Consider the following 14,613-nt stretch of genomic DNA (forward strand, 5'->3'; position numbering starts at 1 on the left):
ACTTTGCATGATACACATATCTTACTAATCGAAATACACTTTATGTGACTGAAAGAAGGTGAACTGAAAAATTATATTTTTGTTCGGATATTAAGATCAGTGGAATAAAGTTGGACCCCGTATTTAAAAAAAAAATGTAATTTTTGCCGATCTCTTTTACCTAAATGGTGAGTTCAAAAACCAACTTTTTGGCCGTTATAACATTTTTATTTTGGACTGATTTTCAAAATCTCCAGCTCAAATTTGAAACGATAATCAGTCACAGAGCAATCACAGGAAAACCAGTAACAGAACCGCAAGTTGATTTTTTGAACACCCTGTAGAAACAAGAGGTTGCTAAAGAAAAAAGGAAATGAAATGACAAATTCAATATAATTTTGAGATATACTCGTAAAGTCTTTATTAATGTCTTTTGTGTTGAAATCTATAAACATATGATTTTTTGTAAAAAAACAGATTGACCGAAAAAGAATTGAACTAGATAACGCTTAAGCATAAATCTAATGCAAAAAACAATCATAATTTATCCTGTTCCGGAGTTAGGGCATATTTGGCTCTGTGACATTTATTTTGTTGAATTTACATGAAGTCACTCAGGATCAAAGCGACTGTAGAGAATGAAAATATTTCTCATTTTACTCAGTAATGGAAACTGAAAAATATTTCCTAAACAGGCACCATCTAATCTTACTGATCTTACCGTAGACAAGTTTTCGTTAAAGTTCAGTGAGTTTCTAACATGGAAAGTGGTAGGTAATAACAGACTAAACTTTAATTGGAACAATTAGAACTCAAAGCAAGTAAATTCGTTTCGATGCTCACCATGCAACTAAAACAGTCCCAAGTATAATATTCTTTATTTTAATAATTTTGCAAAGCCGGATTTTTGACAAAATCCGACTATTTCACAATTCCATTTCGTTCACCCAGCTATCAATCGCAGACGAGCTTTCCAGGATTCAAGCAGAAGTTTTAAATAAATATTTCGGAGACGGATAACTTTTCCGTTCATGTTTTTGTAGCGCCATATATTTTTCAGACGACTTTCCATTCACAATATTTATTTTGATGTTCACATGTGTCGATGCAGAAACATCGCTATTTTCGGGATTGTCGCAAATATATAAACTGGGTCAAATATCATTTGAGATTCGGAAAAGAATTGATGGCGCTACTTAGCTAACTTATTGAAACAATTCAATATTAGTTTTTTTAATCATTATAAATCAATGTGTTTTTGTGCACAATTTACTCACACGATTAGTAAACACTAATCGTAAGATAATCAATAATTTTATAGATGAAGAGCTTTTAAATTGAATTATAAAAAAGTATCTAAATAAAAATATGCTATGACATTGCATGGTATATGTTGCCTTCGGCGTGTAAGCAGTTCTTGAATGGAAGCAACGCCTCATAAATTGCTGTGGGTGCCGAAAAGTATTTGATTTTTCTATTTATTAGCTAATCGAGTAAGTCACGAAAGTCGGTAGCTTCCTTATGGTGAACTTTCCATAGTAATTGAAAATTTTTAAGGATTTATGAGTTTATTATAAAGTTTTAGATTATTTAGAGTTTAACTATAAAGCACTTATATAAGTACAAAATACAACATTTTCCAAAGCTTCCACAAGCATAGCTATATTTCCAAAGTGTGCTAGAAGAAAGTGTGGTAGAAGCTTTAAAGTGTCTTATTTATTACTTCTTCAGTATGAGTTTTTATTGACGTTCACTGTACATGAACCGTACATTCGTCATTCAATATCGAAATCTAAAACTACATTTTATTCAAATTGAGAAAATTATCTAATATTTCGAAGACTGGCTACAAATGAAACATTAGTCAAGAGGAGAAAATCTCCACCTTGTAGATTTTACTAGGTCGGTGGGGTTTGCCAATTGTAGAATTTTATAAGATGTTGATTTAGAAGAACGGTACTTGTAATTTTTTTAGCCCTCTGCTTCTTATTGGACTCGTGGACAAGATCTGAGTATAATTTTCAAATTAAATTTTGATTTCTTACTTATATTTCTGAATAAGCAATTATAAAGCTGTACTTTCCTGTAATCACGTTCAATATGTTTAAACAATAGAAAACTTTCAAATTGTAATATCATAAAGCAGGATTCTTCTTCAGAAAGAAACTGATTAAAAGTTTTTATAGGGTAATTAAGACGTTCTGCCGTGAAGTAGCAGAAGTAAAATGCCCACTTAATATTCGGGAATTGCATGGAAATATTGAAATATTTTCCTTGCTAGAGCCGTTAACCAAGGAGCAATTAACGCGCGATTGCAAATCCAAATTTACAGTCTAAGTTTTAATTGTCTGTGTGCGGCCTAACAGTTGACAAAATATAGGATTTTGGCTTCTCATAACAAAAATTGTTAATCTTCATTTTTTAATTTAATTGTTTAATTATAATACCATGACACAAAAATGACCAGTGCGGAAATTTTCCGGCACAAGTATTACTAGACCGGCTCTTATTAAATCTGAGTTCAAATTTTCAATTGAATGTGCAAGACGTCCTCCACTAAAACGTTTCTAAACATATTTCAGTATCTCGCCCTGTGCCGCAAAAAAATTGAATTCTTTACAAAACTCAAAATAATTTAACATTTTATCAAGATCGGAGATTTTTAATCGCCTTCGTGTTGATTTAATTCAATAACTGGAAAATCATTATTTTTTCTATCTATTAGAAGTTGTGTAAATTCAGATATAATTTTGTGGTTGACTTTAATTTTTATTAATGGGACATACATATATCAACAGTACAATTGTTAGTGTACTTAAAACTTATATCGTAATGTGTAGCAATTTTTCAAGGGTAAATGTGCAGAAAACTTGATATTATCCTAAAGATACACATTTATAAAGATTGAAACAAACACGAAAAGCAAGCAAATAACAAGATCAAATAGCCAATAAAAATGTCGTTCAAAGTGCAAAGGAAATGGCTTTCCTTCTATACATTTTTCACATTGATGTCGATTATTGCGGACTATTTCACACGCTGTTTCAATTCTTCCTCATAATATTTCTGTTACATCCAATAAATCATTGCAAATATGATTTTAAGATTAACTCTATTTGAAATAACCTGAAACGTTTGGGCCTAGAAATCTACTCGAGGGATCGAGACTTTTTGAATAAATGTAGGAAAAATTACGCCTAAAAACAATAAACTAAATCAATCTAGAGTGTGACCATGCAAGCAAATTCCAAATTAATTGCCATTTTTCGCTTCTGCTTAGTCTCTTCGCCAATAAAAAATGGTCCGTCATACACTTTTAAATAGCGATACTATTTATATGTTTATGTTCGGTTTCAATAAAATATCAGTTATTAAGCTCCTTTAAATCCAAAGGCAAACTGATATAATATAAGATTCAGACATTGCAAATACAAATTTCTCCAACATGAAAATTGAAACAGCTAATAAATATAAGCGAAAATCCTCAAGCCAACGTGAAATCTCACGGTAACACTAGCTCCTGACACAAATCTTGTTACTTCTTAGTGTACGAAGTTTATAGTGTTATTTATTCAGTGTGCTCAATGCAGGATTTCATTTGACAGATCGTAACAAAGCCAAATACGTTATAAACCCGGATATTTATTTTATAAAGCTTTTATTAATATCGGTCAAAGTAGATCAGAACAATTTTAAACCAAATTGCATTGTCGGTTCTTTTTAGAGGGTTTTTATGAATTTCTAAACACGAAAATCCCTTCAAAAAGTGAAGACAATATAAAAAAAGAAATAATAAAATAAAATGTGTCAACTGGTTTATGTGGCATAAAAAATTATTGCTGTGGTTAGCAACATTCACTACAGAACATAGACGCACGAAGTTTCAATCGGATTCGTACTAAATCATTGTGTTAACAAAATTGAACAGATTTTAATTTTAATTTAATAAAAGCAACTGCTTTGTCACATTGTACAATGGAAACGTTTCTCGCATGATTGAGTTTGCTGGGATTTTATCGTTCCCACTCGCCTCTCAAACTTGCAATGAATATTTGAATTAACGAACGCAATGAAATATTCATTCATTCATTCATCTCTAGTCTTAGAAATTTTAGTAATAAATGAGAAACGCTCGCGAGAAAGCCCTTCGAGTTTCTCCTATAGTTGATGAGCCGAAATCACCAATGTTTAATCTAATTTTTTTAAATTTTCGTGCTAACTATATAAAATCTAAAAAAATGCAACTAAGCTCTCACAAGTATTAATTTATTGTCTAACAAAGTAAAACTAAGATAGCGTTTACTTTTAAGGATAAAATATGAATATGTTTCTTGGTGATAATTTGAACAATGAGGCTAAAGTGATTCAATCGATAAACCAGGAATATTCAAAACTATTTCTGCGAATAAAAGAACAATATGCAGTAATGTACAGTAAAACAAAAGTTTACGCCACTTTTATAGAACAAAATTACGCCATAGGGATCGTTACTTAAAATAAACACGACGTGAAAGAAAAGGCCAGAATTCTGCCCAAGCAGGATTCTAGCAATGCTGGAATAAATATTTAATTCCCACATGTTAGCACCAAGAAGTTCGTACAATAACAGAAGGAAAATTGCTACTGAAAGCACTTTTGTTGCCGGTTATTTTAACTGCGAGTATATAGAGCGTGTTTTTAAATGATATGACCAAATTGACGCGAAAATTTGAAAAATATATTTAAATAGCTAAAACATGCGTGTAAGATTGAGAACTGCTCAACAAGGCAACTAATAAACCAGTTTAATATCGAATAGATCAAATTTTTGCAAGAAACATTTTCACAAAAAAAACTGTCAATAATTAATATAAATATATAAAAAACTAAAATTTAAAAATTCCTGGTTTTATTTTACGAAAACTTGCAGTGAGTTCGTGCGTTTTAATTTTTTAAATAATAAAACTTTGTATTTTCCTAACTAAATTTTTTTTCGAATGTCCAAAAACTGATTCTGTTTCCATATTTAAACAATTCTCCGATGTACCTAATTATAAAAGGCTTATGCAGTTTTTAACACTTAAGGCCAAGTAAAAATTTTTATTCGCTTTCTTCACAATTATTATATTTCCAGCTGAAATTTCACAGAAAATTATCAAATATTACCCATAAAAATTTGCAATTGATTCAACGTTTGACATGAATCGAACTGCATGCTCGTAAGTCATCTAACACTTATTTAGGGAATGAATAAGAATTTGCTTTATTAAATGTCAGACAATTGTATCATACTCAACAGTAAAACACTTTCAACAAGTTAAAGGTGTCCGTATCATGTTATTATAATTAATTTTGCAGGGATTTTGCAATCAGGAATTAGACTAAAATGAAAACCACCGATAGCTCATTCATCTTGCTGACATTAAATTGAATTTATCTTATGAACCAACCAATTCTAATCTGGTCTGGAGGAGACGATCCGAAAAATGTGTACTTCGCATCACACTGGAAAATAATATAAATGTAAATACAGAAACGTGAAAGCCAATATTGGAAAATCATCAGAAATATATGGACGAATAAGAAGTGTACATTTTGGAAAAGATTTATTTATATTGGGTACAATGGCTCAAAGTTTTTGGCCTTGTATTGCTTGAGAAAGAGGGATTTCAGATACGAGCACTTGCCAGGTCTATATCGACGTAGAGTTTGTTTCAAAGTCAAGTCTTTTATCATGGCAATATCCCTATACTGTACGTGAAAACTTTGAAATTTGGAACTCTTTCAAAAATGTGCTAAAATACATTTTGGCCTGCCATTATTTCAAATAAAATGTATTCTAAAATAAACTACATTAGCATTAGTTAATCTCCTTTTGCATAAAATTCGTTTTGATATTTTAAAACTGCTTCTTTTTCAACACATTCTTAATTGTGCATTATGTGCAATGTGATTGATTTTTTCGTTTCTACCATGTGTTTTTATTTTAAATCATATCTATTATAAAGCTATTATATTTACTTAATGTTTGATGTGTGAGTTTCTATTGCAAGTTTTGCTCCCAATAAAACAACTATTTCTTGTTTCTGGCTCGTTAATCTGGAATAATTGTCACTCTAGTTTACGAACACAAACTGTTTTGTTTGTATCCAGAAAAATCTACGTGTCTGAATTTATTTACCAATTCGATTTGAAATTATTATTTCAATTATATTGCGACGGTGTTTCACCTTATACGAACGTTAGTTGAACTGAGCAATAATGGTCATTTTGTAAATATCAATTAAAATTAGTCTCCTTAATCTGGAGATCTTACCTGACAAAATCCAGCAATACACATATCCAAGCTCCCAGGCCTGCATCGAGTACCATCGTGGACTTTCTTCTTAAGCGTAGCAACTATCAAAAGATCTTCCACATGACCTTCTTGCGGTCTGCCTTTGCATGTAAGGGCGCATGGATCGTCATCATTGTAAAAGGGCTGCCACCGATACAGGGCTCCCTCATAAGGAACTTTATCGAATGCTGCACATTGCTCATCCCTAAAGTCTTGCAACGTGTCTGGGCAGGGCTGGAAACAAGAAAACTATGTGTTAGCTAACGCTTTGTAATGTCTTACAATGAAAATTTGTTTAAAACTCCATTAACTTCTTAGAACTGCGAGTAGCAGCAAAATAAGATACCGTGAAAACCATTTTCGGGGTGTTTCGTGTATCGTTAGGTCTAATTTGCTCTGGCCTGGGCCATTTCAGATAAACATTCATTTTTATTACATACTTGTGTTTTCTCGTGCGCTTGATGCTTTCGCATACAGTGAGTCCAAGAAGTCATGTATAAGTCGCAAGTTACCTGAATCATTGTTAGAATTTAATGGGGGATATAAAACATTGAAATACTAAGCAGCTGCTTTCATTAAACAAAAACAAGTTGATTGAGAACACACTGCAGAATTTTACATGAATTTAGACCTTAGTTCTGTGACTTACGGTATTGCTCTAGAAAAATGTTAATTGTGAATTTTTAATCCGTGTCAACTTGTAACCCAGCAATGTGAGTTAGGTGAACAATTGTAATATTAATATTACAATATTATACAATTAAATTACAATAGTAATTGTATAAAATAGTTCCACCCTTGTATTACGATGAAAGCCATGAAACTAAGATGTTTCATCAGACAGTAGTCATAATAGGATTCTGGGGGTTCCCCAGAGTTATAATATTGCATTTGAAGGTGGTAATAAATCGCGGAAAGCTTGGTAGCTTAAAAAGTTTTTCTTTTTTTACCGCTGCCCAGACCGATTCCCCAAGAAAGAAAAACATCTTTCGTATATCGGTCCAGAAACTATCACTTCACTTTGTTTTAATTGAAGTCGATACAACAATAAAGAGTTTCGAGTGCAGGACTTTTAATTAGCCCTAACTATAATGGTTATTTCCGATTGTGTCGAAATTATAGTTATTTGTTTGTTCTCTTCCGTTCAACGTCCTCAATGCGGAAGCGCAGCTCTGTGCTAAAAAAGCAATTGAATGCTAGTGTATTAACAAAGGAATGCGATTTCAATGTGATCTGGTGCAAAGTGGACAAGAAACAGATAACAAAGCAAGGACGTCCAGCCGCCTGGTATCGTGCCCTAGGCTAAGGCAGTCCGATTCTGAGATCCGGCTTAATTTCGATATAAATTTACGGCCTCAATAAATCGCATGAAGGGTAATTAATTATTTCATTTGTATTTAACAGCTTAATTGCAACACAAGAATTTTGCTTAAACTTGATCATTTTATGTACTAATCTTTTTTCATTACATCAAAAGCCTGCCAAACTTTTATTCCCAGTATGAGAAAAGCAACTCAAAATACAGCAGAAGAACACAAAAAAGCATAGCGTATATTATAGCATTCAGTATATTGTAGTTAAGATTTATTCAAAGCTTAACTACAATTTACCGAAAATCATTACGTTAGACAAACAAAGAATGCTACATCAACATGCATATTAGAAAAATACAAAATACTTTTAAAATATCACTTTTCAAAATTAAATATAAACCTTAGACAAGGATTTTCACAATACATTTTCTTACTTTTGTATTACGTAATTAGTCCTCTTACATATTTCAAAACCTAAGTTTAAACTATGTAGAACTAGTTCAGGAAATATTTACGCTCTTATTAACATTAATTAATCCAGCAAATTTTCAGTCTACTTGAAAGTGGTGGTGGCAAATTTGTTGTCAATAAGTTAACGATTTTGTAAATCTCAAAGAACACATTGAATTGCACGCGGCTCATATTTTAATTCATCTTTTTCAATGAAATTCACAACAAATCACAGTGAATAAAAATTTATAGATTTGTTCATTAAACTTGTGAAAACTATCAAAAATACGATAAGCTATAGGCAAAAATTACTCACACTTACAAAGGTTGCCTTTGCTTATTCATGTGCAATTATATCTTGTATGTCCTTGTATTCATGGTTTATCAAATTTATAACTTGAAAATGCATGAATATAATTTGATGTTGCCATGTCAAAATTTCGATTTTATTTTGGATATTTGTATATATTTGCTACTAAATGAATAATTATTCGTATCGAATTAAATGAATTCGTAGTCGAATTCATTTAAATCTTTTGGAATTAATTAGTWAATTAACCAATTTATGTTAGRTACTCACCACTCAAAYTWATATTTCAACTACAAGAAAARGAAAGAATTAAATAAAGACAWTTGTAAAGACTTTTTYAATTAATGGTAAATCGTCGTAAATAATTAAATTAGTATTTATTTTTAGACATATTTTAACTTTTTTGCATTGCGTGATGAACGTGCYGGCTGACATAGATTAAAACTTGYTTAATATGTGTAGAATTATATCTAAAATTAGACAAACCGGAATAAATGAGGAATCAGGAAAAGCTTCCAAAGAAAGGAATTTATTTGCTTTAGTTCACAAGGAATCGATTAGCTGGATATTCAGATCAGTCGTAGCAATATATCAAAATTATTTTCGTTATACAGGATGTTTTCGAAAATCTGCGCTTATCGAACTGATCGATTTTTAAGCAGAACATTCTGTATCTGTATACGGCAATAGGTTTTCTTGCATATAAGTATAATTTTGAGGAAGTTTTTATTGGATCAATTTTATTGGAAGGTTTCATTTGAAACACCACTGTATTTAAACTGTATGGGAAATACAAAAATCGGTCGTGTAAGCAATAACATTTATTTGGAGGTATAGAAACATACGATGTTTTTTTTGAAATAATATAGAAGAAATTCGATTTTTCCATGTAGTATGATGGCTCGAAAGTATTTCAATAAGCTCTCAGAAACAGCTAAATTGTCAATTCTTTGAATAATACCTTCCTGAGTCGATCGGTTGCAAAGTCAATGTTTTGCAAGACAAAGCTCGATCATTTATGTTAATGGCAAAGTATTTTTGAAAATCAAAATATTTTACCCATTTTCTGGAATTAAGAATTTTTTTGGCTTGTATTTGAAAAACTTCTCGAAATAAAGAGTTCAAATTGAATGCATTCAGGTCTTGCGTTATTTGTAATTGTAGCTAGCAAATGCAGTTTGTCCCAACCCCAGTCAGGATTTCAGTCCTTGGTCATGAAATTAAAAGTGGTGGACACTTTTACTTATAGGCGACTTCGGCGGTTTCAAGTTCATGGGCTCAGTAAATCAGTTTTACCGCAAATAAGCACATTTTATTATTTTGTGTAAAGTTGCAATATAAGAAGCGGATACATGTTGAAGCGGACAACTTTGTATCAATCATAGATGAAATGGAACACGTTTTGAGCCCCAATATAATCTAACACACTCAAATGGAATTGCTTTTTTGTCCTTGTCGTGAATTGATTAAAACTTATCAAATTTACTTATCCAAAATAAATTGAAAAAGGAAATGATGCTTAAATGAGAGGGGTAATTTTTTAAATTAATTTAAGTTAAGTTACCCAATTAAAATAATAAGAATATATACGGTGTTCAATTTATAATTTAAATACGGAACCAAAATTGAACCGTTAAAAATACCTACTTACAAGATTCTCTGCTTTCGTTAGCTCTGTATGAAGCAACACTAGAGTCTTCCGTATGCCCGCTCAAATTAGTCGTTTTAATTTTTGGGAAGTTAAAATTATATAATAACATACATGTTTTGTTTAATGGGGAGTAAAAAAGCATCTCACTGCGATTTTTTAAAAATCTTTACATTTTTTCAAACCTACAAACTTGGAATTATGCGAAATAAATAGCAGATATGTGTCTTCAGAAGTTCACTCAAAGATAGTATTAACTCTTAGATTTCCTAAAGGGTTTAGCGATTTTATCAAACTTCGCAGGTGTAGAATTGGCAAAAATTCATATAAAATGTATAACAGTACTCTTAATTTGCATCTGAGGAATGTTTATCACAAAGTCACCGATTGAAAAAAAGTTTCATGCCTGTGCAATACTATGCAGGATTATTTATAGCATATTGCAATCAAATAGGGATTGGCCCACAAGGCTGTTTCGATATATAATATAAGTGGCTAGTTTTAATAAAGTGACTAGTCAGTGCTAACTGCATTCAATAGTTGCGAAAATGGCCATCATGGTACGTATTGATTCTGACCATTTTCAGAATACTTAGAAAAATCATTGAAATAATTTTTTGCCCGGTTAAAAAAACTAAAACCTAGTTCATGTGCTTGATATGTGTTAACTTGACCAACAATAAACAATCAACCTGTTGGCAAATTTAAAATGTCCCCAATTAATTATACTCAACAAGAAGGGAGTCCTTATAAAAGGGAACTTAATTAATGTACTTAATAAATACGTTTATCCATAAAAACCTTCCGTATAAAAATATTCAACTCATTTGCTCATATGTCTATTTCAACGAAATTCATCTAATATTTATTAAATTTTGTCGCAGGTAGCTTCCGATAGGGTGTTTTACGTTTGCAATTTTCAATTATTTTATCACTTTCAGTTGGTTCATATTTCTGCTGCATGCTTTATTGTTGCTTCTGCTGCAACAATTCCAACAGTTAAAGTTCTACAAGGACCTGGAAGTAAAACCACTGTTTACGGTCCTGATGGAAGCACGCTGCAGTCTGTTTTTCCCGGCGGCACTCTTACTACAGCTGCTGAAAATCCAGGGTTGGTAGCAGCAGGTATTTCCCATTCCGTTATTCCAATTAATAATTAGAATGAATTCAGCAACAAATTAAATCAACAATCACTTGGAACAAAAAGCTAGGAAGATTTGCATCGAATCAACAAGCAAACGAATCAAAAATATTCAAGTTTAATCATTGTTTTAGGACCAGCCAATTTACCATCATCCCACGAAGTCGTAGTAGGTGGAGGTGTTGCTGGAAAAATTGTAACTGCTTACACTTTGGCTGGACCTGCATTAGTGCCGGCAGTACCTGTTGGTGCTATTGGTTCTTCAGTTCTGGCGGATTCACTGCTTGCTGGAGTTAGTGCTCCTTTGGAACATTTCGAAATAGGGGAAGGTTTACATGATGACGGATCGTATAGACCAGGAAAATATGAATAGTCAGATCGTGACTGATTCTTGATGGTTGATATGCTTCATTTTGAGTCTAATTAATTAACATTAATTAATAGGGATTGTTATAAAAATTCAGCTAATATTAAGATTATCCAGTTAACATCTTCCATTTGTACATTTTCATATCAATCATATTCATTGAGCGACCATCGCTTGTTCAAATTTGCTGTGTATTTGATGGTACCGTCTGCATTAAATACGAATTTTTATGACTAATCTTCAAAGTTTTAGTCTGTTTTAACACTTTTTATGATTTGGAAGATTGGTACTTTCAGTCTATATTCATCCTTCTTTATACATATAGTGATTTGATGATAATATTTGAACTAAATATTTTATTTTATTGATTCAAATTATCTTATACAAAATTAGCAGAAAATCGTGCGTTGGTGTAATTGTATTTATTTATTTATTTACCTATTGACAACGTTTTTTGACGGGTTTTAAAATTATGTGTGTAACAAACCACAATTCCAATCCAATCGAACAGCAGGAGAATCAAGGAAAAAAATATTGTTTAAATATTTATTCTTATTTAAGACTTTATTGCCAATTTTCCTTTGAAGCCGCGATAGATGTTATATTCCCTTGGCCATTGCTAATGGTTCTTGTAGAAAACAATAATCACTCAACTATAATATTCATAATTGTCAGTTAATTCTTTGTTAGCAATGCCGTTCTTTCTCTTATGTACGTTCTTGTATCAGAGTTTAGGTCCTTACAGATATGCCAGCCAATAAACAAATCTATCTAATATCAATCTGATTATTTTACAATAAAGAAAATATCTGAACCTTCTAAAAATAGATATTAAGGAACCCGTTTTTTCGATAAATAAGTAAATAGTTGATGCTTTCGATTGTGATAAATATTTCTTCTTCATAGTAAAACGTAATATCAACTTACATTTTGAATCAAATGCATGAGAAAACCTTACATCATTTTAGTCACGTTGCAAACAAATGTATATTGCACCTAGATTATGGTCGTAACAGCGTCTCATTCACATGTGATTGTTTCGATATTATTGGGTTATTAATCTGACTTTACTCTCTAATGTCTCTGAAATTCACTGACCAACCAAACATCTGAGAAATAGGCATTCATGTATGTTAGAGCTCTTTTACACGTTCGAAAATGTCCTCGGATGGCGCTCTAAAGTTCGAGGATAATTCTCGATGTAACGTTTACATTACAATTTCTACAAGAAAAATTTTACTGACTTTTATGCTTACTTTTCCATTACTGAAATTTAAAAAAAAAGAAGAAAAGCATCAACGTACCAATCCTAAAAGTTTTCTTTCTAGTTTTTATCGAGGCCTTAAACTTGGAACATCGGATGAGCTTTTAAGGCTAGTCATTAGAATGTGTTTTAACTTGCAAGATTTTCTTGATAGGCTAACATTTGTAATCTTAGAACTGTAATTAATTTACCTGATTGAAACCGATTTTAGTGCGTTCTTCGGATTTTACTTCGTCTGTTCAATTCTGTGAACAGATTTCTTTGAGCAAGCAACTTAGCCGCCAATAAGCCAAACCGTAAGCTCATAAATGTTATATACCTTTAGACAGTCTATCCAAGTAAGATTTATTATTTACGTTTTTAACAATAGTTAATCCATTTTCCTCTGCAAAAGCTACAACGGCTGACATATTAGCATTCATAAAAGTATGAACATTACTAATATTTAGATGGGCTTTTTAATTTAAACGTTTTGGCGACTTGTTAAAGAACAGGACTGCAACTGGTTCAGCTGCATTTTTAAATTAAGTGTCTAACTGCAGCCGAACATTTCCATACTACTTAGCGATAATAAATAGCGAAATGTATTAAATCAGTTGCGAAAAATACATTTTGTGCCCTGCAAGACCGGCAAATTATATGCTTTTTCGCAAACTAATCTTGTTTCATTTGCCTTTGATTACGGTACACGCATAAATATAATATTGCATTATTCCAAGGACATTGGAACATGCGGAACCCTGCTAAAATCGAAGTGTTTTATCAATTTAATAATTTCTGTTATAATATCAAACCAGCCATATCTCATCTTCATATCTTAGGTATTCGTCCCATATTAAAATGGGAGTCAAATATCGATTATCAATTAAATATACCTGCCCATAGTTCACTATTTGGTGGAAAACTGATACGTATTAGAAGATTCATTTCGGATTATAATAATTTCCTTACAGCTTATAGGGATAGAGTAAATAGAAATGCACAATGAAATTTTGCCCGATTTCATGCCACTTTCAGTAAACTCGTTGGCAGAACAGACGATTTAATTGGCTTAGGACAGAATAATTATTGAACTTGATAATTGGGGCTCAAGGCTTTGAAACGAATGCGAATCAAACGATCAAAGATCAGTTGACTATGTGTGGTACAGGGCATTTACGATTAAATCCCAATTTCATTGGATTATAATGGCGTCAGAAAACGTTTCGTCAGAAGCATGCTTCTTGTAATAGTTTGTTGAAACTTGTACTTTGACAAGCTGCAATACTATAGGGACAAAAATCACAATTGAGTAATAGAGCAAAGCTAGAAAATACATATGTATCGTTATATTATTAATTTCAGCTTCTATACTGCTTTGTATGACTTATTTCTTACATCTGATTAATACTCTAATTCGGAATATCAAAACAAAAATAATAAGTTGTAGATAAGTTCTATATTGTTGAGGCGGATTCATTTTTTTACAAACTTCTTTTTGGGTATTTCGCCTCAAAAATTTTTGTTAAATTAAATAAACATGAAACAACACAATTATTTTGATTTAGTAAAATTAGTGCGCTTTCTTTAATTTTACGTTTTTTTCTGGATTGTTCTTTAGTTAAAATTATGGAATTATTCCATTGAATTTTATGGCAATTATCAAATGCATGTTGACAAATGTGTGATTTATGATATTCTCTGTTTTTGATGTATGATTGGTGTTCTTTGAGTCTTTTGTGTCTTAAGTTAGTCTTGAGGTTTCTCCTATATAAAATTTATTGCATTCGCAAGGAATTTTATAAATTACATTTTTTGTATTTTCAATTATATCATGAGGTTTTGT

At 31.5% G+C, this 14,613-nt stretch overlaps 3 protein-coding genes across 6 annotated transcripts in view; 2 read left to right on the forward strand and 1 right to left on the reverse strand.

Moving 5' to 3' along the window:
* Nucleotides 1-14,613, forward strand: part of LOC109540636 (elastin) — a 109,952-nt gene that overhangs the window by 87,008 nt on the left and 8,331 nt on the right. The gene's annotated exons all lie outside the window — the stretch shown is intronic.
* LOC109540621 (protein madd-4) overlaps nucleotides 1-14,613 on the reverse strand; it is a 247,918-nt gene that overhangs the window by 27,098 nt on the left and 206,207 nt on the right. For all 4 annotated transcript variants that reach the window (XM_048667409.1, XM_048667410.1, XM_048667411.1 and 1 more), the window contains one exon: nucleotides 6,275-6,529. In XM_048667409.1, the coding sequence (XP_048523366.1) occupies nucleotides 6,275-6,529 (255 nt within the window). The remainder of the gene's footprint in view (nucleotides 1-6,274; nucleotides 6,530-14,613) is intronic.
* Nucleotides 10,526-13,438, forward strand: LOC109540635. The gene is made up of 3 exons (XM_019909071.2): nucleotides 10,526-10,576; nucleotides 10,958-11,141; nucleotides 11,292-13,438. Exons 1-3 carry the CDS (start codon nucleotides 10,565-10,567, stop codon nucleotides 11,528-11,530), a joined length of 435 nt encoding a protein of 144 aa, XP_019764630.2. The 5' UTR covers nucleotides 10,526-10,564; the 3' UTR covers nucleotides 11,531-13,438.

This window comes from Dendroctonus ponderosae, unplaced genomic scaffold (genome assembly GCF_020466585.1).
Source record: "Dendroctonus ponderosae isolate FM_Combo_2020 unplaced genomic scaffold, Dpon_F_20191213v2 Dpon_F_20191213_6, whole genome shotgun sequence".
Lineage (NCBI taxonomy): Eukaryota > Metazoa > Arthropoda > Insecta > Coleoptera > Curculionidae > Dendroctonus > Dendroctonus ponderosae.